The following is a 19,024-nucleotide window of genomic DNA, read 5'->3' on the forward strand; positions in this document are numbered from 1 at the left end:
GGACGAATTTTATTAAACAGTTCTATTTGATGAATTTTTTGAAAATTACGCAATAATATTTTTGGGAATAGAGCATATGAAATAATTATATAAGATACATGTACCATCTTAATTTCTAATATGTTAACTCATGTCTCTATGAGTGATAATAGAATAATAATAAGTACTGGGCCAAGGGCCAAGGTGATTATTTACCATTATTTACTGTCGTGCAGTGTGCATAAATCCCTACTACTGTTTTTATTTTTCTAGAATAATTAAAAATTTGATTCAGTTTAATAAGCAAACTGCTTGGTCATCTTCAAGAGTAAATATAAGCTTAGGTTTTTATTTCCATTACTAAATCCTCATTATCCTAAGGAAAAATGGTAGCGAAAGCGGTTTGCGTTCTAAATGGCGAAGTTGTCAAAGGGACAGTCTTCTTCGAACAAGCGGTAAACTTTATAGTATTTTGTTTAAGTTTATTTTTATCGTATTGTGTAAACTTACTTAGGACTCCAAAGCACCCGTAAAGGTGACCGGTGAAATTACCGGGTTGACGAAAGGACTCCACGGATTTCATGTGCACGAATTTGGTGACAACACCAACGGCTGTATTTCAGCCGGTGCTCATTTCAATCCGCATAACAAAGATCATGGAGCTCCTGATGCAGACGTGAGACACGTTGGCGATCTTGGAAACGTAGAAGCCGGCGACATGGGTAGCGCAAAAGTAAATATAACTGACAAATTAATATCACTTTCTGGCGAACATAATATTATTGGTCGTACTTTGGTTGTTCATGCCGACCCTGACGACTTAGGAGTAGGTGGGCATGAATTAAGTAAAACAACAGGTAATGCCGGAGCTAGATTAGCTTGTGGGGTTATCGGTTTGGCTAAACTCTAATCATTCCAATTATTTTGTTTTTTTTTTGTTTGGGAAAAATATTAATACAGGTTGCTTAGTTTATAAATTTACAAATCTGAATATGATTGAGTAAATGTAATGTAATCAAAAAAAGATTAATAAATGTTTAGTAGTTCATATTTTAGTTTATATTTTTAAGTAATGTTGATTATTTTTATTATAAGTAGGTAAAAGACAAAATTGAAGTGTTGATAAGATTTTTATCAATATTTTTATTTGTCTTGGTTAGTACAATCTAGACTCTCAATTAATCCTTGTAGTAACACTCATAACATAAATAATATCAAATTTAAATAATTTAATTATGGTTTACTAAGATTTTCATTTAAAAAAATCACATTAAAAAATAGTTGCCACAACAAAAATCACATTAATATTAAAGCAATTTACATTTTTTTAATATTAATACAGTACTTGACCTTTTACCCCTGTAACTAATACCTTATATACATACTAAGTCTTATTATCTGTAAGATAATGCAAGAGGTTTTCTGTACAAGTATTGATTTGTTCTTGGAGGTGGTGGTGTGCCCCAAAAATCCCTCCACATCATAGCAATTAACAAATAAAAGCCCCCTACTATTTTACCTAAAGTATTGATAATTGTTATTAAAATAGGTGTTGACACTTGCAAAAAATGGGAAAGTTCATGAATAAGTTTCAACAGAAAATCACATAAGAATTTCGATAAATTTACTGAGCAAGTTGCCACAGTAATCAGAAGAACTGCTAAAAATTTCATTATATTTACAAAATTTGAAAATGTTGCAACTTCCTTGAAAAAAATGTCCGAATTCTGTAAAAAGGATATTTTTATGGTATTTAACGACTTATTTAAATTATCATGAAATGAATTCCAAGACAACTCTTCTGAAGTGGATGTCTTCACAGGGCTTTCTAGTTCTGATCTAGGAGGATTTGTTATTGTTGATTCAATAATACGTACTGTTTTTAATTTTAAAGAAACCTCATTTTTAGTAAAATTAACTCCTCGAATTTTAAACCAATAAGATCCAAAAACATTTTGTGGAAGTTCAACCCAAACACAATGGTGTGATGGGGCACCAACTACTTCAGAGGTAGTTATACCTATCCAAGTATCTGAAGGGCAACTTTTCTGAAGTTTTCTTAAAACTACACTTAAATCTTCAATAAGTTCTTTCTCTGTTGATGGAATACTAACAACATGACGATAAGAATTTAGGGGTAGTACATATCTTTGTTCAGTGTAGATACCCATAAATAGTCGACCTTTCAGCATTTGTTCAACAAAATTCTGAAGATTTTTATTCACATACTTATAGTCTTCAAATCCGAATGCACTGCCTACCACGGCCATTTTTCATAACTGAATTGTATAAAATTAATGAAGCGACTAGTACGCTCACTTCTTTTTAAAACACCTGCAGCCAAGTTATCTAAAAGTTCAACTAAGTAAATAGAAGCTAAAAATGATGTGTCGCTTATTAATCATACGTTTATATTTCCTTTAAAGTTGTGAGATTATACTATTAACAGCCGTAGAAAATATCAATAATATAATTGTAATTTTTTATGATTCCACAAATATTAATAAAAACATATAATATACATAACCGTACATAATTAATAAAACGTCAATGACGTCAATTATACACAAGGTGTCAACAAAAACTGTTTATCAACAACGAACTTTTAACCTAGCTTTTACACGACGTCGAGCCGCAGTTTTACTTATTGTAGTGAAGAAATAGCGAATAGTAAGTGCATAAAACTGTTTTAGAATAATCTTTAATTTACATCATTGAATTTTGTACTTTATTCGCTAAAAAACATTTCAGGAGTAAAAGTTTATCAGTAATGACAATTTTACATACAAAGGTGAACACATGCAAAAATGGTTAGTTATAAAATCCAAAAAAAAAAAACAAAATTGTAAATAAACTTCTTTTACAGAAATGCCCGACATGTAGTTCAAATTTGGTTCTTCGTCAAATTGATTTAAATACAGCAGTGTATCTATGTGAAATAAAAACTTGTTCTTATCCTGAGGGACACAACTGGATATTTGTGGCTAGAGATTTAGATAATATTCTTAATCAAAAGAACCAAGCCTCAGATTTTAAAGAGACTGAAAGGGATACAACTGATAATATGGAGTGGTTAGATACTATATGTAATGACAGCTTGCACGCAAATAGTGATGCAGCTCGGTCAGATGAATTATCAGCAGTTTATGATGAAATACTCAAAGAACTAGATTTGAGTAATTGTAATGTAACATCAAATGTAGAAAATCAAACAGAATATGTAGCTTTTGATGATTCTGATATGCCCTTACTTGATTTGTTTTAAATGTACAAAACTGTTAAATGTTAAGTAATGATTCATGTAAAAAAAATTAAATGAAATATGTTTATGGTATTTTAACGTTTTCCATGTTTATTATTTATGTACCTACTTTATTTTAATAATTTCATTTACAAATTCAAAATTTGTTAGCAAAGTAATAAAGTAAAAAGAAAATTGAAGTCATAGAGCATATATCACCGGATATCTAGGAGTCTTGCTTAAACTAAATAAAAGAAACTTACCCCTAAGTAACATTTGAAAAACGTAGAGTGTAAACACTACTAGAAATATTAGATTGAAATATATTGTTCAAATATTACACTTTACGTGCACTTTCTTTTTTATCATAGATATTCTTTTTATTTTGCATTCTTGGATATATTATATAATATTCTGTGGATCTTATTTAACAACTATGATTATAACCTATAAAGTACTTCAAGTTCACCATTTTTGAAGTGTTGTGGTAATTTAATTAAAAATAAGTTTTAAATGAAAATTTGCTTATGCTTACTTAAGTAGTATGGGTTGTATGCAAAACAATTTCCTTTTTGACCCAAAATAAACAAAATTACAATTGTCATGAGCTTTTAAAGATTTAAATATTTTAGTCCTAATAGCAGTAGCAGTAGTAGTAGTGTTTCACCGAAAGAAAGTAACAAGGTGAATATTTTGGCATTTTGGAAACAGTATATTATTTATCATGTGTTGACAATAAAATTTTACAAACATAATTGTATTGTTTTCAACTTCTTAGTATGATTTGTCTTTGATATTTATTTTTTAAGTAAAAGTGAAAAGTTGAGGGAACCGTTAAAGACGAAGAAGAGCAAGTCCCAGTATAACTGGTTCACTTGCACCACATATCAAATTAGTGTAATAATTTTAAATAAATTAGGAATGATGATGTGCCCGCTATACGCCCAGGGATGAAGCTTCAGATAAACTATAAAAAGTGGTAAGAGTCAATGTTTTAATAAGAGAAAAATAAATAATGGGGTTCCTATCACTGGAAACTCAAGGCTAAGGTTCATGAGATTCTAAACTATCTATACCTCTGAAATGTTGTATATTATCACCCTATATATATCTATTATCTATATATATATCATTCTCCAGTGCTACATATATAGGACGATGACAATAGTATATGCTTTATAAAAAAAGCCTATGAAAAAAGCTAAATTGAATTTCCTAATAATAAATATAAATACAATAAAACAAATCAAAAGTAAGTACATCAAAGATTACATTTTTTTGTAGATTTCGAGAGCAATTTACGTATGAATTAATGTAATGTACCTATATCACATCTTATCTTTATAACCAATTATTAATTGAAAAATCTAAAAATATTTTTTTAACGCTACATTTACCTTAACAGCATCTTATTAATAGTTTTTGGGTAACAACTGGTAACAACGGTTCAGTTTCCACATTGTAGTTTATAAGTTAAATTATAAACAAACTGCAAATACGTTTCAATAAGCGAATTGAATATTGTTAAAATGTGTGATACAATTTGTAAGAAGCATCGCCTTCACGGTGGCATTTTTAATCAAACTTTACGTGACTGGAATAGTTTGAATGCGGAAGTGACTTGTAAAAATCTTATGTACCCCTTATTTATAATGTATGTAGGTTATGTCATATTTTAAGCCCTTAAAAATAGTTTTATTTTCAGAGAAAATGACGATGAAATACAAGAGATCCCGAGTATGCCCGGTATTTCAAGATACGGGATAAATCATTTAAAGAAACACCTTGATTTGCCTGTTAAATGGGGTTTAAAGTCAGTGTTACTTTTTGGTGTAACGGAAACCTTAACAAAGGTAAAATTGCTTAGTATAAAAGAAATGTATAAGTATCAATACATTACTTGGTGTAGGTAGTAGATATTTAGAATTGCTAATTTAAATAAAACGCTATTTTAAAGACAAATAGCTTGTTTAACTTGTATGTATATTTTATTAAAGGATGAAGTAGCTACTAATGCAAATAGCAAAGATAATCCAGTTATAAAAGCAATACCAAAGATTAAATCTTGGTTTCCTAATTTAACAATAGCTTGTGATGTTTGCCTTTGTGCTTACACACTGCATGGACATTGTGGGATCCTTAATAGTGATGGATCTATTGATAATTCTGCAAGCTTAAAACGAATAGCTGAAGTTGCACTTTCTTATGCACAAGCAGGTATTAATAATTAAAAAGAAAATATATTGCAAATTATAAAACAAAATGATATATACTGAATGTGATTTCTGTATGTATTTCTTAAATTTATCGCCATCTACTGAAATTTACTATTAAGTGAGGTATTTTAAATGTTATACATGAATTAGGTTTTTTATATTTAGTTCTGTCCTTAAATTTAAGCTTATTAAAAAATATAAATTTGTAGGTGCTCACATTGTGGCTCCTTCAGATATGATGGATGGTAGAATAGCAGCAATCAAAGACATACTTATTAAAAATAAATTAGAAAATAAAGTGGCAGTCTTATCATACGCTGCTAAATTTGCATCTGTATTTTACGGTCCTTTTCGGGACGCTGCAAAATCTGCTCCTTCGTTTGGGGACAGAAAATGCTACCAATTACCTGCAGGAAGCTCTGGATTGGCAGTTAGAGCTGCTGTACGCTCTTTTTAAATGTTACTATCAAACTAATTAAGTGCAATATTTTTCACAGGATAGAGACGTGGAGGAAGGGGCAGATATGTTAATGGTCAAACCTGGGTTAGCTTATTTAGACATTTTAAGACAAGTGAAGGACGCACATCCCGAATATCCGTTATTTGTGTATCAAGTTTCTGGAGAATATGCCATGATTTATCATGCTGCCAAGGCTGGAGCCTTTGATTTACAAAACAGTTTAAATGAGATACTGATATCTATGCGCCGTGCAGGTAATTTTTATTTACCTACTTATATACAAAACATTTTATACCCCTGTTTATGGCAGTCAATCAAAACAATTTTTTGCATTAAACTTCCCACGTTTCGAAAATCACAGAGTAATTTTACAATTCGTCAGTGATATCGTATTCTTAAATTGACATTTACTTTTTTCGCATTTTTTGGTCAAGAATTCTCTTAATAGTAAATTGAATGCATACAGAAATGCTATGTTTTTGTTCAAAACCTTCATTTTAAGTGTAGTGTTAAATGTGAAAAGTATCTAACATTTGAAATCAAAGTTAACATAGAATTCGTGTATATTATGCAAATATTAATTTCGCCGAAAGTGGTAATTGTCAAAGGTAAAAGTTTTACGATTAATAATTTTTAATTGTTTTATGATAGACCCAAAAACATTAATTTTTTTATAGGAGCAGATGTGATAATAACATATTTTACCCCATTAATTTTGGAATGGCTTGAAACTCAAAAATAAATACCCTCTCTCTGTATTTACGTTGTCGTTATTATTATATTATTGGGAGCAGGTTTTGATAAATGGAAATAGAATTTCTTTGGATTTCATAAATATTAATAAAAATTAAAACAAAAAGAAACTAACTTGTTTTTTATAAACATTTAACGACCTCCACCATTCCCACCTCCTCCAGCTGCAGCATCTGGATTTGTGGCAGACGATAAAACCATTATAATAACTACAGGAAGGATGTACATCCACTACAATAAAAAATAAAATCTTATTTCTCGAATTCATAAACCCAAAAAAGAAAAGCAAAATAAACTTACATATTTTGCCAAAAATGACCTGTTGTCCTTAAGTTCACCTTTTTCCTTTGCTTCTCTTTCTCTTTCTAATTTTTGAATATAAGAAGCAGTATCAGGGCTAAAATAATAATTATTAAAAATTAATATTGCTTAAATGTTAATGAATATAGGGAAAAATTACTTCACAAAGGTAAACAATTATAACCGGTACATATAAAAAACAATCAAATAAATATTTGTTAGGTGAGAAATTGTCATTTGTGGACAAGATTTAAAATCAACAAAAAATTACCTTGGGCCAATATCAGTGTATCTCACAAAAACAGTTGTTCTAAATTCTTTTAAATTGCTGCTCGGAACAACTGCCCCTTCACATGTTGTAGTAGAAGCTACTGCTAAAGTAACAGCAATAATTCGTCCTACATAATCCAAAGAGACTGACAAAATGTCATTGAGCTCTGACTCAGCTAACATGCACTAAAAGTACTATTAAAATGCCAAGTTCACATAATTTTCCATTTACTTACTGCTTTCACAGAGGAATAAAAGATTGTAACTGTTCCATCAGCTGCCAGTACAGTGGACTTTAATTGATAGAATTTATTACTTGCTGATAGTTCCTAATTAAAACATAATTTAGTTCTGTTACTTTGAATTAATTATGGTAACTTAACTATTTTCATTGTTTACCTTAATTTTTGTTATGTCTGAAGGGCTTAATGGTTCCTGATTAATATTATGAGAGCCAGTTCTAAGGCTTAGAATGGATATATTTCCCCTATCTGTATAAACAGGATTCGCAACATCTTCTAAAGCATGTTGAAGGGTTAATGTTGCCCATCCATCATATTCTAAATTACTCTAATAAAATAAATTTTAAGTTTTCAAACAATATGTACATAATTAAAAAAACTTTACAACCTACCGAATAGACAACGTTAAAGGTTAATAATGTTAAAAAAACGGTATTGTACATTTCGTATGATTCTTTTTTACGAAATTTTCAAAAAATATGTAACTGTTTATTTCATGCCTAGTTGGTTAGAATTGATAGCATATTGATACTTAATTGATACAGACCATAGACAATATTTTATTCATTACGGATAAACATAGATAGACTAACTTAACTTAAAACTTATCATAGATTAAACTACACGTTGCATAGAAAAATGGTCGATTGTGTTTCTCGTCCCGGTCCTAGCTCCTGTAGAAGAATTATAGGACGAATTTTATTAAACAGTTCTATTTGATGAATTTTTTGAAAATTACGCAATAATATTTTTGGGAATAGAGCATATGAAATAATTATATAAGATACATGTACCATCTTAATTTCTAATATGTTAACTCATGTCTCTATGAGTGATAATAGAATAATAATAAGTACTGGGCCAAGGGCCAAGGTGATTATTTACCATTATTTACTGTCGTGCAGTGTGCATAAATCCCTACTACTGTTTTTATTTTTCTAGAATAATTAAAAATTTGATTCAGTTTAATAAGCAAACTGCTTGGTCATCTTCAAGAGTAAATATAAGCTTAGGTTTTTATTTCCATTACTAAATCCTCATTATCCTAAGGAAAAATGGTAGCGAAAGCGGTTTGCGTTCTAAATGGCGAAGTTGTCAAAGGGACAGTCTTCTTCGAACAAGCGGTAAACTTTATAGTATTTTGTTTAAGTTTATTTTTATCGTATTGTGTAAACTTACTTAGGACTCCAAAGCACCCGTAAAGGTGACCGGTGAAATTACCGGGTTGACGAAAGGACTCCACGGATTTCATGTGCACGAATTTGGTGACAACACCAACGGCTGTATTTCAGCCGGTGCTCATTTCAATCCGCATAACAAAGATCATGGAGCTCCTGATGCAGACGTGAGACACGTTGGCGATCTTGGAAACGTAGAAGCCGGCGACATGGGTAGCGCAAAAGTAAATATAACTGACAAATTAATATCACTTTCTGGCGAACATAATATTATTGGTCGTACTTTGGTTGTTCATGCCGACCCTGACGACTTAGGAGTAGGTGGGCATGAATTAAGTAAAACAACAGGTAATGCCGGAGCTAGATTAGCTTGTGGGGTTATCGGTTTGGCTAAACTCTAATCATTCCAATTATTTTGTTTTTTTTTTGTTTGGGAAAAATATTAATACAGGTTGCTTAGTTTATAAATTTACAAATCTGAATATGATTGAGTAAATGTAATGTAATCAAAANGTAGAATAAGTGGTCTGATTCATTCTACATAATTATGTAAGGGGCTTTCCACATATTACGTAACGCTAAATAGGGGAAGTCCAGCACGGCGTTCTATGAGTTTTATTACTTTTACTTCCTAATTTTACCGCTAGCGGTTAGTGGCTCTGCAGATAAAATCAAAATAACAACAACAATGGCGTTGAAGACTGAATTTGTGTCAGTGCCAATGCAAACTGAATATGACAACTGTTTTACAAGTGCAAATGCAGAAAATACATGTGAAGACAGCGAATTGAAAGAAAAATTTGATCAACAACTAAAAGATTTCTATGACTCTCAAGGTGGACGCCAAAAGCCATGGACAATTGCACGGGTTGTAGAGGTTATATCACATCTTAAAACTGCCAAGACTGCCATCGAATTGGGTATTCGACGGACACCTCCGCAATATTACTGGGGCAAAAGATGCGATTTAATTAGTATTGACGATGAAGATTATCTGATTTTAAAAAAAAGTACTCCTGATGACCCCACTGTTCGTGTGATACCTATAGAGAAGTACTATGACTTTTTATTAGAAATTCATAAAGAAAGTGGGCACGGAGGTCGTGATAAAATGCTGTACAGTATAAAAAATAGAGGACTCTACATACAAAAAAAAGCCGTTGAAATATTCGTTGCCTTATGCTCAATCTGCAAAAGGAAAACCCACATACCAAGGAAAAATGCATTTATGAAGCTTACAAGTTTAACAGGTTTTAACGTTCGTGGTCAAGTTGATTTAATAGATTTTCAGACAGCGCCAGACGGGGAATACAAGTGGTTATTAAGTTACCAAGATCACACCACCAAATTTCTTCAGCTTCGGCCACTCCGAAGTAAAGAGGCATCTGAAGTTGCTTCAGAATTAGTGAAAATTTTTTTAACTTTTGGTGCACCAACTGTTTTGCAAAGTGACAGTGGTGGGGAGTTTACTGTTGAAATTCTGGAAAAGATCATGAAAATGTGGCCAGATTGCAAAACTATACATGCAAGCCCCCGACACCCAGAGACCCAGAGTTGCATGGAACGCAATAACCAAGATGTAGAGAATATGCTCCGCATATGGATGGTTGCTAATGATTCTACAAGTTGGTCTATTGGATGCTATTTTGTACAATACCAGAAGAATACATCATATCACAGAATCATAGGAAGATCACCTTATCGCGCTGTATTTGGATGTGATCCTAAATCTACATTAGAGAACAGTGTAGATTCATAAAGCAGATAGCCATTTAAATTTATAATCAGGTTGCAACATATTATGTAGAGTGTAAAAGCAGAAAAAATAAATTTTTGTTGTATTAGTAATTAAAATCATTTGCGATTTTGTTATGATGTTATTATAGTGAGTTGAAGCTTTAAGAAGGCTTTTCACTTACGAAGGAGTATTAAATTAGTTCCAAAAAATGTAAACTTCCAACTTATTTCTTTTTAACATGCTTGTTATTTCTGATTTACTAACATGTATACATAAATTCTCATTAAGGGGATATATTATATACCCTTGTAGATGTTATTAAAATTTTAAGGACCAAATTCAATTTTGGGGTGATTTTTTTGTATATAGGATTGTATTTATTCAGATTTTTAATATTTGTCAATGGATGTTAGTTCATTATAAGAATTGTTATTTATTTTTGTATGCTAACCGTATGCTCTCTGTAGGGATTAAATTGTATGGGTGTCAAGACCATCTTACCTTATAGATGTAATTTTTTTAATGATTATAACCTATAAAGTACTTCAAGTTCACCATTTTTGAAGTGTTGTGGTAATTTAATTAAAAATAAGTTTTAAATGAAAATTTGCTTATGCTTACTTAATTTTAAATAAATTGAAAATAATTAACAATTATGGCTCGTCAACGAAGAGGTCAAATTAATGGTCCATCTGTTAACAAATCTGATAAAAGTCCTAATAGCAGTAGCAGTAGTAGTAGTGTTTCACCGAAAGAAAGTAACAAGGTGAATATTTTAGCATTTTGGAAACACCTCATAGGTTTTATTTGCCTATCAATAGCTGTAGGAGTAGGTTACAGAGGCTACTTAGAAACCAGAGTAAATACACCATTTGACGATAGAAAGGTATTGTAACTATCATAACTACTATGCAATTTGCTTATTCACTAAAATCTTTATGGTTTTATCCTAGATGGTAGTAAGGAGTGGTTTAGATATACCAGAAAGATTTTGGGGATCCTATAGACCAGGTGTATACTTCGGTTTAAAAACTAGAGATCCATATTCACTTGTCACAGGACTGATGTGGTATTTTCCTAAACGGTTAAGGCCTGGTGGTGATGGAATTAGGTATTTTAAAAAAGGAATCTAAAATATTACTTTTAAAAATGCAAAATTTCAGACATTGGTGTGAACAAGGAGACAATTTAGAAAAATATGGTTGGTTACAACATGATGGCACCAGTTTTGGTATGCAAGAAATTGTGGATGGACCATTTGTTTTAACAACGTCTTTTATTAAAAGTCTTGGGGGATCACATGGAGGTGATTGGACTGCTAGAATTTCAGTTGATGTAAAGGTCAATACAGTTTAGCTTATAGCAACCAATACTTTACCATGATGTACCTTCTAATATTTACTAAAAATGTGTTTATACAATTTAGTCAGGGGAAGAACAGTTCAAAGGGGAAGAAGTTTCTTTACTGTGGTATACTGCTTTAGATGAAAACACTAAAGGCAGTATTACTCCAAGTAACAGTGGTAGCAGATTAACAGGAGTTAAAGGAGAAACTGTGAGCCTGGGTGAATTTTCAATAAAAATGTTTAATTATACAGGTAAGTTTTCTAACAATTTCAGCAAACATTAACTTTTGTATTATGTAATATGTTTATTATTTTTTTTTTTGTAAAAAGTACTACTGATTTTTATGAGCAAAATAATATGAAATTTACACAGGTACTTAATATAAAGTTGTCAGTATGTACCGTACTGATTTGAAATACCATTTTTAAAATAAGGGTATACGATGGATACTTATTAATATCAAATCATGAAATAGTGTTTGTATGGAATGCAGAGGTATATGCACAATACATAAAATTGAACTTATTGTTATTATATTGAGCTGAAACAGTTTCATATTTAGGGTTAATATTAGGTGTAATTATTATGTATTTACAAAGAAGGTAACTTATTTTGATGTTTTAATATATAGTTTTTGTCGTTTCTATTCTAAGGTGCTGTTGAACATGAATCTTATTTAAGCACTGTAGCACCTGGACTGCACTTGCTTAAAGAAACTGTGATTTCTTCTCTTCGGTTAGCACAAGAGAACCCTAACTCACCTAAAAAGGTTGTTTTGGCAGGAGAATTACTTTCTTCTGCTGGAGGAGTAAAGGTAGAGTTCAAATTGTTTCTTTTGTGACTTGTAAACTATTTTTATTTTAAGGCATACGAATATGCATATCGTTTTTTGTTCCACTGTTATAGTAAAACCTCTACAATTTTTAATATAACGATTTTCTTGTTTCAGCCACAGCCAAATTTCATTGCAACTCAAATAACTGCCAAAGTTCCGTTTGCTCTTGATGTGGTATTTGAGTCAGGGAGTTTTGGTACCAGGCAGAATACCTTGGTGGGTGATACATACACGGACATGCTACGTTGGCATACATCGCGTTTTGCTCAAAGATTTGACGACACCTTTCATTTGAAAGAAAAAGGGTTATTAATTTTTTTTTCTTGAAAAAAGAATTAATATTTACTTTTCCTTTTTTTTTTAAGATATGGTCCAAAGGAAATTAATTTTGCCCAGGCTGCTTTAAGCAACATGATTGGAGGCATTGGGTACTTTTATGGTAGTTCTAGAGTTAAAAGCACTTACACAAGAGAACCTGTGCCATATTGGAGAGCTCCTCTTTATACTGCTGTACCATCAAGGTAAGCAATTATTTATTTGTACAAAAAAGGAAGGTAAAAGATTATTTTTTTGCAGGAGCTTTTTCCCAAGAGGTTTCCTTTGGGATGAAGGATTCCATGGATTACTTATTGCAACTTGGGATTTAGATATAGAACTGGACATAATATGTCACTGGTTCGATTTAATGAATGTAGAAGGCTGGATACCCAGGGAACAAATATTAGGTAGTTTCATTTGTTTTTTTTAAATCATATTATTTTATAAATTTAACTTTTATAAATAGGAGTTGAAGCTTTAGCAAAAGTACCAGAAGAGTTTGTTACCCAACGGAACACAAACGCCAATCCGCCGACATTTTTCCTTACACTTCATCATATTTTGAATAAATACGAAGACCAACTCACTGAAACTCGTTTGAAAATATTAGAAAGATTATATCCAAGATTACAGGTAAAAGAATATTTCTGTTTTTATCGTAGTTTCAAATTAATTTCGGCAGATTATTAACTTACAAAACAAATGTTTGTTGAAGTAAAAACTTTCTATAGGATCTATTATGTAAGAACGGGTCTTATTGTGTATAAGTAGTATGGGTTGTATGCAAAACAATTTCCTTTTTGACCCAAAATAAACAAAATTACAATTGTCATGAGCTTTTAAAGATTTAAATATTTTAAGAAAAGTGAATTTAAAACGTTTAAAAATTTTAAACAACTTCCTGATGATAAAATCACATTAACAAAAGTTCAAAACATGAAATCATATAAGTACATCATTTTCATACTCAGCCTGAATTTATAAAGAAAATCTAGTCTCAAAGTGTGCATACAAATAACAAGATAATGTATGTAATGTTTTACTTTACCGCACAGAATGGAAGTTTTAAATTAAAATTGATGGATACAGTATGGAAAAATTAATGTCCCCTTTTTAGAAATTTTAATGCATTGTATTTTTTTAATTCCTTTAGGCTTGGTTTTCGTGGTTTAACACAACACAACGCGGTTTAGAGCCAGGGACGTACCGGTGGCGAGGCCGCGATCCAGATACGAAGCGTGAATTGAATCCGAAAACACTTGCTTCCGGTCTCGACGATTATCCACGCGCTTCGCATCCTACTGAACACGAACGTCATGTAGATCTTCGCAGTTGGATAGCCATTGCGGCCGATTGCATGGCCCGACTGGCATATATACTTGAACGCGACGGCTTTAAATACGAACAAACAGCTGAATATTTGAGTGATAACGATTTACTAGATCGATTGCACTGGTCTGATTACGCTCAAATTTACGCAGATTATGGTTTGCACACCGATGCAGTGGCCTTGAAACGTCCTAAACCAACTCCACGTTCCCAAACTCCTCAAAACATGGAACTCATTCGAATAGTAACGAAAAACCCCGAGTATCGCTTAGTTGATTCGACTTTTGGTTATGTAAGTTTGTTTCCGTTTTTGCTTCAATTACTCGATCCGAACTCCCCAAAACTGAACAAAACAATGAACGATTTAAGAGATCCAGGACTGTTGTGGTCGAATTACGGTTTACGCTCATTGGCAAAAAATGCCCCATTGTATATGAAACGTAACACAGAACATGACCCGCCTTATTGGAGAGGCCAGGTGTGGATTAATGTGAATTTTTTGGCAGTAAGGGCCCTGAACTTTTATGCTAAGAAAGAGGGTGCGTTTCAAAATGAAGCAAAGAAAATTTACGCAGAATTACGTAAAAATATAATAAATAACGTTATTAAACAGTATTACGGAACCGGATACGTATGGGAACAGTACAGCGATAAGACTGGACAAGGAAGTGGTTGTAGACCATTTACTGGATGGTCAGCATTGACTGTTTTACTTATGGGAGAGAGTTTTTAAAATATGACTAAATTACTATAAACTGGAAGGGAATTATTGATTAAAAGTTGTTTCATATTAACAATAAAAGAATTCGTAAAATGGATAAAGGACACAACCCCTCCCCCTTCTTTTCTCCAAAAAGACGTATAATATATATACATATTAATAAAATTAAACCGCCTGCCTGTAACAAAAAAAAACGGAATTTTTTTACAATTATGTAGTTATTTGCATGTTATTAAGGCACAATGTTATTTGATAGTTTGAAAGAAAAATAACCACAGAAAAATAGTAATTATTTATCGCACAGTTGGTTAGTTCTTAAAGACGCATGTTGTTAGTAAGAAAATTGTATCAAAGTTCTTTCAAAATATGCATTTAATAATTTCGCATGTATAACGTAGTTACCTTAAATTTTTTAAATATTTTGTTCAATAATACGATATTGTATAGCAAATATAATTGTCCATTTCAGACTTCTTTCAGTCTGATTGCCTGTGATTCTAGTCAATTCTCTTCTGGTCTTTTTCATTATTTTTTAGAACTATTTTGAGCATTTGTAAATATGTGATTCGGGCAATAAACAATTAATATATGATAAGTGTTATTATTAATTTTTATTAGCCTCAAAAGAACTTTATGCCAAGATATTACTGAATGTTCTTTTTTAAACAATAATTACAAAAACTGATCCGGTGGACTGATAATTATATTTTTAAAATTTGCACGTTGATTTAAAATTGACAGCAAATAAATAAAGATGAGTACATCAATGACTAGATATTTAAATAAGATCTGTGTAAAATTACATATTTCCCTTATGTTGAAATTCCAATAAGAAGCCCACCTAAAAATCCAAATGCAAAGGGTTTATTGTGTCTTGCAAACTGCCTCACCTAAAAAAATATAGGCTATAATGTTAAAACTTATTGTTTTTAGATTACTTTTAAAGACTTTTACACACTAAGTATGGTGAATACATTATCCTTCCTGTAACTATTAAATAATTGTTTAAGTAGGGAACACTGTAATTTATAATGAAGATCAGTTATGCAAGCACAAATATGAAACTACATTTAATGGAAATCGCAATTGTTAAATTACTGACCACGAACCTAAGTAGTTCTTATATCACTTTAAAATAAAATAAAAAACATACATTAATCAAAACAGCAGGAACTTTTTGTAGGTACTGAGTCTGTAAAACTTTTGTCTTATCTGTAGTTGATTTTAAAAGATCATCTTTTATAAGTCCATTGTAACTAGCTATTTGGATAGCCAGTACACCTACACCGGCTCCCAAAGCTATTGGTCTGCCAACTTTCACTGCTATTTGTCCTGTGGTACTATAAGAAATATAGTCGTTTTAATTTGATTGGTGTTGTTCATATAGTTAACAAAGTATCAGGTTTAAATCAGACTATGTAAATATATTAATGTAAAACAAATTCAATTTTGAGTGACATTTTGGGTTCGCTCTTTTCTTAAATCCAATGTCCTTAATAAATACAATGAATAACATAACGATTTGATCGTGAAGACTAAAATAAAAAACTTGCTTACCACCCGGCAACTGCTCCCATAAGAAGTTGTGCAGTTGAACTTTTCATAACTTTTTGTAATACATCTGTAGAAGTACTTCGCAGTTGCTTATTCATCTTCATCACTATTTTGTACACAGTATTAAATTACAAACAAGAATTTTATAAAAAAAGCATATTATTATAGTACTGTCATAAACATGCAAATAATCACGAACTTTGCTATTTTAACTAGGTTAGTGTCATTCCATAAATAAGGTGTACCCTTTGTATATCTATTATCTATGAGGTGTACTTTAGATATCTATGACCTGAGGATTTTACAACCTTACAACAAAAAGGCGCGAATTATGGTTTGAGGTTATTACATGTAGTTATTAGTTTATTGTTTATATTTTCCTTTATTTTATGTAAAAGTGATGTAATAGTAACGTTTATGTGTTATTTATAATAATGGCAACAAAAAGACTTCGAGCAAAAGCGGAAGCTGAAGTAAAACATTATAGAAATACGAACAAAACGAAAGTATATATGTTCATTACATTTGTTTCAGTTGAAGAAAAAGTTACTTGAAGAAACCAAACAGAAAGAGAAACCAACTATATTTTTTAATGGAAAAGTTGAATATTGTATAACTTTTATTGACTGTGCAGCTGTATGCGATAAATTACTGTAACAGAAAACAATGACAAGTGTTTTTTACAGTTTTAAACAGCCAAATATTTTTGCAGAGAAGAAGCTAATAGTAAACCGGATTTATTTCCAATAGGTTTTGATTTAGAATGGAGGTTTACTTTTCAGGCTGGATCTGAAAAAACTGCTCTTATTCAATTATGTGTAGATTTTGAAAAAGTTTATCTTTTGCATGTAATAAACTTCAAAACTCTTCCTAAATCTTTAAATTGTTTATTATCTTGCAAAAACGTTAGACTTGTTGGTGTTAACATTAAAAAGTAAGGTAGATTATTTATTTATTATATATATTTTTTATGTGATTGTCCTTTTCTAGTGATATAAGAAAACTTGCTAGGGACTTTCCTGGATTAGATGTGGAATCTTTTATAAATAATTGTATTGATTCTGGTGTTCAAGCCAATAATATTTTGCCTGTGACTCAGCGGTGGAGTATGGAAAGACTTGTAGATTATTTAGTAAGACTAATGTACTTTTATTGCCATTTCTCGCTTCATAAGCATCATCTATCTTTGTCATTCGAACTTTATTTTATTTTCATTCTACATGTTGCTCGCGAACCATGGTTTGTAGATCACTGATTTAGATCATTGCTTCACATTTGAGAGCAAATACTTTACAAATAATCTTTCACTTTCCTTCTGATTTCACTTCATTCTTTTCAACTACTTTTATTAGGGTATGCTGTAAGTATATAATCATGCGTTTTTTGCAGTTTGAAATGCGATTAAACAAGAATAAAAAAATTCGATGCAGTAAATGGAATATTGTGCCGTTAAACAAAGAACAGAAAGCTTATGCTGCAACTGATGCTTTTGTAATATAAAAATTCAATCTTTTTCTACGTTTAAAACTGTTTTAATTTTAGGTATCTTTAAAATTATATACACATTTGAAAACGCTAGAAAAAGAAAATTTGTTACAACAGGCAAATATACAATAGCCCACGGTCAAGCTAACAAGTTCTGGAAATTTAATACAGAAAAAGACTGCTTGTTATTATTCGAACGCAAACTAAATAATCATAGTAATACGTAGTTAAGTTTAAAAATAAAATATCATTTTTCTAAGTAATTTACCATTATTTAACTATGATTCTTATGGAAATTTTAAATATATTTTTATAGATTAATACGTTTATATTTGTAATCTCAATTCTTATGATGAATAAAAGATATTAAGAAGTCTCAGTGTTTTTTTTGTGTAGATTCAGTGTAGAATTAGCTAACGATGTAGTAGCAAATATTTGTTGTATCATGTTTTTAATTTTTAATAAAAGTGACTACGTTTTGAACGTATCCTTTCTAAATTAAGTTAGTTGGCTGTATGCGTTTGAATTTTAAAGGCCACTTAGAAAAAGAAGAGCCGGTATTAACCTTTCTTTTTCTTTAAATATAACCTAGCTTTTCTGTAATTAAATAATCCTAAAATATGCATTCGATAAAGAAACTTTGCAATATATTTAATTTAAGTAACTTGAGACAATTTCATGTCTGCTTGTACAGTTCTTCGGAAAAGAGTAAGATAATAGTAACTTATATGTGATTATCAGTTTTATGTTTTTTTTTTTATTGTTTCATTAATAGGTATAATCATTGATCATATGGATTATATAACAGTTATAGGAATTAATAGACCACAAAAGCGTAATTGTATTGATAGAAGCACTGCTGCGTTATTGACTGAAGCAATAACAAATTTTGAGAATGATAATAAATCGAGAGCTGCAGTTTTGTATGGCACAGGGGGAAATTTCTGTGCAGGAAATGATTTAGATGAATTAGCAAATAGTAATGAAGACAATTTTAGAAATTACTGTAACAATGGATTGCTGGTAAATGATTATTTACTTGTGTAGTATAATTTGGG

At 30.9% G+C, this 19,024-nt stretch overlaps 9 protein-coding genes across 14 annotated transcripts in view; 6 read left to right on the forward strand and 3 right to left on the reverse strand.

The window, feature by feature from the left end:
* The window catches only part of LOC108733389 (ER membrane protein complex subunit 10), an 11,858-nt gene extending 3,844 nt beyond the window's left edge, over positions 1-8,014 (reverse strand). Inside the window, exons 1-7 of one of the 3 annotated variants that reach the window (XM_018464535.2) lie at positions 7,854-8,014; positions 7,619-7,789; positions 7,456-7,548; positions 7,221-7,405; positions 6,950-7,046; positions 6,765-6,880; positions 3,981-4,187 (exon numbers count right to left, since the gene is read on the reverse strand). In XM_018464535.2, the coding sequence (XP_018320037.1) occupies positions 6,782-6,880; positions 6,950-7,046; positions 7,221-7,405; positions 7,456-7,548; positions 7,619-7,789; positions 7,854-7,904 (696 nt within the window). In that variant the 5' untranslated portion in view covers positions 7,905-8,014 and the 3' untranslated portion in view covers positions 3,981-4,187; positions 6,765-6,781. Of the gene's footprint in view, positions 1-3,980; positions 4,188-5,184; positions 5,394-6,764; positions 6,881-6,949; positions 7,047-7,220; positions 7,406-7,455; positions 7,549-7,618; positions 7,790-7,853 lie in introns of those variants that run through there. The other 2 variants (XM_018464534.2, XM_025973548.1) reach the window with 2 other exon arrangements.
* On the forward strand, positions 194-992 carry LOC112903916 (superoxide dismutase [Cu-Zn]-like). The gene is made up of 2 exons (XM_025973550.1): positions 194-434; positions 494-992. The coding sequence occupies exons 1-2, from the start codon at positions 366-368 to the stop codon at positions 887-889; spliced, it is 465 nt and encodes a 154-aa protein (XP_025829335.1). The 5' UTR covers positions 194-365; the 3' UTR covers positions 890-992.
* Positions 1,091-3,568, reverse strand: LOC108733388. 2 transcript variants are annotated; one of them, XM_018464533.2, is made up of 2 exons: positions 3,484-3,568; positions 1,091-2,328 (listed from the first exon to the last, which is right to left on the reverse strand). In XM_018464533.2, exon 2 carries the CDS (start codon positions 2,247-2,249, stop codon positions 1,374-1,376), a length of 876 nt encoding a protein of 291 aa, XP_018320035.1. In that variant the 5' UTR covers positions 2,250-2,328; positions 3,484-3,568; the 3' UTR covers positions 1,091-1,373. The 2 variants fall into 2 exon arrangements, with proteins under 2 accessions (XP_018320035.1, XP_018320034.1); XM_018464532.2 differs by lacking the exon at positions 3,484-3,568 and adding an exon at positions 2,387-2,504.
* Positions 4,111-6,763, forward strand: LOC108733386 (delta-aminolevulinic acid dehydratase). Of its 2 annotated transcripts, none has more exons than XM_018464527.1 (6): positions 4,111-4,199; positions 4,926-5,073; positions 5,218-5,437; positions 5,646-5,878; positions 5,934-6,150; positions 6,574-6,763. In XM_018464527.1, exons 2-6 carry the CDS (start codon positions 4,960-4,962, stop codon positions 6,636-6,638), a joined length of 849 nt encoding a protein of 282 aa, XP_018320029.1. In that variant the 5' UTR covers positions 4,111-4,199; positions 4,926-4,959; the 3' UTR covers positions 6,639-6,763. The 2 variants fall into 2 exon arrangements, with proteins under 2 accessions (XP_018320029.1, XP_018320028.1); XM_018464526.2 differs by lacking the exon at positions 4,111-4,199 and adding an exon at positions 4,627-4,874.
* Positions 8,015-8,344: 330 nt separating the features above from the next.
* Positions 8,345-9,074, forward strand: LOC108733393 (superoxide dismutase [Cu-Zn]). The gene is made up of 2 exons (XM_018464539.2): positions 8,345-8,585; positions 8,645-9,074. Exons 1-2 carry the CDS (start codon positions 8,517-8,519, stop codon positions 9,038-9,040), a joined length of 465 nt encoding a protein of 154 aa, XP_018320041.1. The 5' UTR covers positions 8,345-8,516; the 3' UTR covers positions 9,041-9,074.
* Positions 9,075-9,289: 215 nt separating this feature from the next.
* On the forward strand, positions 9,290-10,892 carry LOC112904161 (KRAB-A domain-containing protein 2-like). Its single transcript, XM_025973547.1, has one exon. It carries the CDS (start codon positions 9,328-9,330, stop codon positions 10,396-10,398), a length of 1,071 nt encoding a protein of 356 aa, XP_025829332.1. The 5' UTR covers positions 9,290-9,327; the 3' UTR covers positions 10,399-10,892.
* A 17-nt stretch (positions 10,893-10,909) lies between these two features.
* On the forward strand, positions 10,910-15,024 carry LOC108733382 (mannosyl-oligosaccharide glucosidase). 2 transcript variants are annotated; one of them, XM_018464517.2, is made up of 10 exons: positions 10,910-11,263; positions 11,331-11,488; positions 11,541-11,718; positions 11,804-11,975; positions 12,378-12,538; positions 12,674-12,864; positions 12,925-13,080; positions 13,136-13,284; positions 13,344-13,510; positions 14,031-15,024. In XM_018464517.2, exons 1-10 carry the CDS (start codon positions 11,033-11,035, stop codon positions 14,937-14,939), a joined length of 2,472 nt encoding a protein of 823 aa, XP_018320019.1. In that variant the 5' UTR covers positions 10,910-11,032; the 3' UTR covers positions 14,940-15,024. The 2 variants fall into 2 exon arrangements, with proteins under 2 accessions (XP_018320019.1, XP_018320020.1); XM_018464518.2 differs by having other exon boundaries at positions 11,541-11,712.
* Positions 15,025-15,612: 588 nt separating this feature from the next.
* LOC108733395 lies at positions 15,613-16,690 on the reverse strand. The gene is made up of 3 exons (XM_018464541.2): positions 16,485-16,690; positions 16,081-16,267; positions 15,613-15,817 (listed from the first exon to the last, which is right to left on the reverse strand). Exons 1-3 carry the CDS (start codon positions 16,583-16,585, stop codon positions 15,740-15,742), a joined length of 366 nt encoding a protein of 121 aa, XP_018320043.1. The 5' UTR covers positions 16,586-16,690; the 3' UTR covers positions 15,613-15,739.
* A 114-nt stretch (positions 16,691-16,804) lies between these two features.
* LOC108733391 (Werner Syndrome-like exonuclease) lies at positions 16,805-18,341 on the forward strand. The gene is made up of 6 exons (XM_018464536.2): positions 16,805-16,954; positions 17,016-17,134; positions 17,194-17,415; positions 17,472-17,613; positions 17,871-17,972; positions 18,024-18,341. The coding sequence occupies exons 1-6, from the start codon at positions 16,916-16,918 to the stop codon at positions 18,096-18,098; spliced, it is 699 nt and encodes a 232-aa protein (XP_018320038.2). The 5' UTR covers positions 16,805-16,915; the 3' UTR covers positions 18,099-18,341.
* Positions 18,342-19,024: the final 683 nt, after the last annotated feature.

Source organism: Agrilus planipennis, unplaced genomic scaffold (assembly GCF_000699045.2).
Source record: "Agrilus planipennis isolate EAB-ADULT unplaced genomic scaffold, Apla_2.0 scaffold49, whole genome shotgun sequence".
Taxonomy (NCBI): domain Eukaryota; kingdom Metazoa; phylum Arthropoda; class Insecta; order Coleoptera; family Buprestidae; genus Agrilus; species Agrilus planipennis.